The sequence below is a fragment of the Lycium barbarum genome, chromosome 7 (assembly GCF_019175385.1).
Source record: "Lycium barbarum isolate Lr01 chromosome 7, ASM1917538v2, whole genome shotgun sequence".
Taxonomy (NCBI): domain Eukaryota; kingdom Viridiplantae; phylum Streptophyta; class Magnoliopsida; order Solanales; family Solanaceae; genus Lycium; species Lycium barbarum.
The window spans coordinates 113,070,043-113,073,089 of record NC_083343.1 but is presented as its reverse complement, the minus strand read 5'-3'; the positions used below and the strand labels follow the sequence as shown (position 1 = coordinate 113,073,089).

The window sequence follows — 3,047 nt, the reverse complement described above, 5'->3', positions numbered from 1 at the left end:
TATACGCGTTTTGGCCTGATCAAGTTATTATTAGTGTATTATCACTAATTTTTGTAATTCTCAAACTATATATATATATATATATATATTTCCAAAATAATATCGCTAACTTCTTCTACACTTGATTTCCACCTTCATCCTTTTTCATGTAAAATACTTTTAATTTTATATAAGAGTGTCTTGTAACTTTAAGAGCATTTCAGTTATTAAATGCAACATTTTTAATCCAAACATATCAATGCTCATAATATCGATTTCAACACTTAATTTTTTATTTTTTTGACACTTGATACGTGTCAACTATTTTTAATCAGCAAGCATAGTAATGTGAGAGAAAACAAGAAAACATAGGTTAGGATTCGGGGAGTGTAAACTGCACATTAGAAAAATGAATTAATTAGCTAAACTAAAATTAAAAATGAATGTACATACATCTGGGGCAAAATTGTCAAAACATCTAAATATCTAGCCATAAGTCTCTTCTCTTGTGTCTTTCCAATTTTATCGGATGTTCCCGAAGAAACTAATCTTTAAGGATTATAATCTGCGTTTAATTAAACCGCATATTGTCACAAGAGCCACGATAAACGAGCAATCTACATAAGGTTCCACTTCCAGAGTTAGCACATCATCACCATAGCCAAATCCTTTTGATGACTGCTTTTGTTTAACCTGTAATATACCAAATTAAATAAAACAAAAAAGTTAATTAGTGCAATCCTTTTTAATACTAATCATACATACTCAAAATGAAATGAACTTTCTAAATCAAAGGATATTCTATGGATGAAGTCTAAAGGACTAACCTGTGCAACAAGTTGACCAGCACTATTTGAGACTCTAAATGATGACTTTTTGTCAGTTTGTTGAATCCTGTAGCAGCTTCCTACAGTTTCTTCACACCCCAAATTTACATTACAAATAACATCTCGTCTTGAAAACTTCCAACTCCTTCTCACTTGAAACCATGGTTTCCCTTTAAATCCAGCACTTAAATATCCACTCCATCGACCAAAAAGTCTAAGTTTCTGGGGAATAACATAAAACAAAGTTCAATTTCCATATATTATGGATATCACAACAATAGAGTAATAAATTAAAAATAAATTCAATTCAGATTAGAGTCCTGGGAATGTAGAGCTTTTGCTAGGAGAGTTTTATCCCAAAATGAAATTTTGCGACACAAATCTGTTAAGAAATGAACCTTGAGCTAATTACTCAACCTCAAAATAAAGCTTGCTAATGATGTGAGGATTGTCCAAGTACATATAAGATGCAAATAATTCACCTCCCTAAAGATGTGGGAATTTAACACTCACCCGCTTAGGACGAGACCTTTAGAGGTCGTTTGGTAACTAGTTAGAGTTATGCAGGTATTAGTGATACATGGATTAGTTGTGAGGGAATTTATTTATTATTTTATGCAGGTTTAATAGTTATTCATGTATTAGCTATTCACCTTTTGCCCTGCAAAAAACAATACATAGATTCCATCATAACTTATACATAAGTTAGTTATGCAGGTTTCTAAATTGCAAATCAAATATTGTACTAATTTTATATATGAGTAACACACCTCATAACTAGCTACCAAACACACAATATTACTTATGCAGGATTTACTCCTAACCAGCTACCAAACGACCCTCAGAGCTTGCAAGAATAAGACGGGGGCCCCACATTGAGTAAATTATGAATTGAGATGAATTTGACTCTATACCATGGTAAGAATTAGATGTCAAGTTTAGCTCAACCCTTAAAGATAGTGCATGAGTTGATAAGGCTTGCCGAAAACCATATATGACGAGACATAAATTCACATCCCTACCGATGTGGGAACTCAAGAGATTCTGTTTAATAGTTACCTAAAACACGTGTATATCGGATACCCGGCGAGAAACAAAAAAAATAAACTTAAAGTTTTTCATTCTTACCTCTTTTTTAATGGAGAAGAGAACTTTTCCAAAAAGATCCATGAGAAAGACTTCATTGCTATTTTTTTCTTGGTAGTTGTCAACTCTAAAAACAATTTCACCTTTAGAATTAAATACAGTACATCCATTGCCATGGAACACTAGGGATTTCATCCATATAGTAAACGTTTCTCTTGTGGACATCATATAAGGAGAGGAAAACGAAGGAGAAGAGTTATGTAGTGTTTCTGGATAAATTTTGGCCATAGAAATTAGTCTTAATAATTTAAGGAGCTTTCAAGACTTGTTTCCACCAAAGTATACAATGAATGAGAGAAATTAAAAGGGGTTTATATAATATATGCTGAAGTTAAAGAAGCCCATACAAAAAGATAACCGAAGAAACCAACATGAAAGAAACATTATCCTTTGAAGCAAAAGTATAAAAAAAAAAAAAAAAAAAAAAAGGTTGAAACTTTGACTTGGAACACATTTTTTGCACTTTTATTTCCATATTGTGCGGCAGTCTGTATGAGAAATAATAAAGTAGAGATTACACTATTTGGTATGTGATGTATGCAAGTGGGGAGGTTGTTGAGAACCTCTTACCAAAAAAAGTAAGAATTGAACTTTCTTTTCATTCTTTTCTCTTGGAAAATTATAACGAAAGGAAAACTAAAGAATTTTTAATGCTGTCGTAAATAGAAATGTGTGAACTTCTAAGTGGCGGGCCCATGACCAAGATTCAATTGAGAGGATGGAACCCAAGTTTTAATTTTTCAGAAAAATCACTCCATAGCTAAATACTCAAACTGAATAAGACTATATTACTAAAACTATAGAACATCGTCTCATGGCTTATCTCTGACACCTCCACGCTCGTTTGTCAAACTATAGGCTCTTAAACCGTTGTTCTATGTCAGCTCAAAGAAATTTATAATAACTTAAATTTATAATAACTTGTGATATTGTCTGATTTGGGTCGAGCCCTCATGTTTTATCCAAAAAGGTCCTATATCATCATTCAAATATATATATATGCCTATACCTTGTATCTAGCTAGCTTTAATTTCTTTTCTTTTCATCTATCAATATGGGAATTTTTTTTCACATCCAACATTAACCTTAAATCAA

The 3,047-nt window shown here is 32.0% G+C and overlaps 1 protein-coding gene across 1 annotated transcript; it reads right to left on the bottom strand.

Moving 5' to 3' along the window:
* Positions 1 to 445: 445 nt before the first annotated feature.
* LOC132602447 (protein LURP-one-related 4-like) lies at positions 446 to 2,250 on the bottom strand. The gene is made up of 3 exons (XM_060315295.1): positions 1,935 to 2,250; positions 807 to 1,028; positions 446 to 672 (listed from the first exon to the last, which is right to left on the bottom strand). The coding sequence occupies exons 1-3, from the start codon at positions 2,178 to 2,180 to the stop codon at positions 538 to 540; spliced, it is 603 nt and encodes a 200-aa protein (XP_060171278.1). The 5' UTR covers positions 2,181 to 2,250; the 3' UTR covers positions 446 to 537.
* Positions 2,251 to 3,047: the final 797 nt, after the last annotated feature.

Bases quoted from the DNA above. Each gene is read 5' to 3' on its own strand.
- LOC132602447 (XM_060315295.1), bottom strand. From the start codon at position 2,180: ATGGCCAAAATTTATCCAGAAACACTACATAACTCTTCTCCTTCGTTT. The intron at 1,029-1,934 runs GTAAGAATGAAA...GTTATTCCCCAG, and splicing joins TCTTCTCCATTAAAAAAGAG to AAACTTAGACTTTTTGGTCG. The intron at 673-806 runs GTTAGTCCTTTA...GGTATATTACAG, and splicing joins CTGGTCAACTTGTTGCACAG to GTTAAACAAAAGCAGTCATC.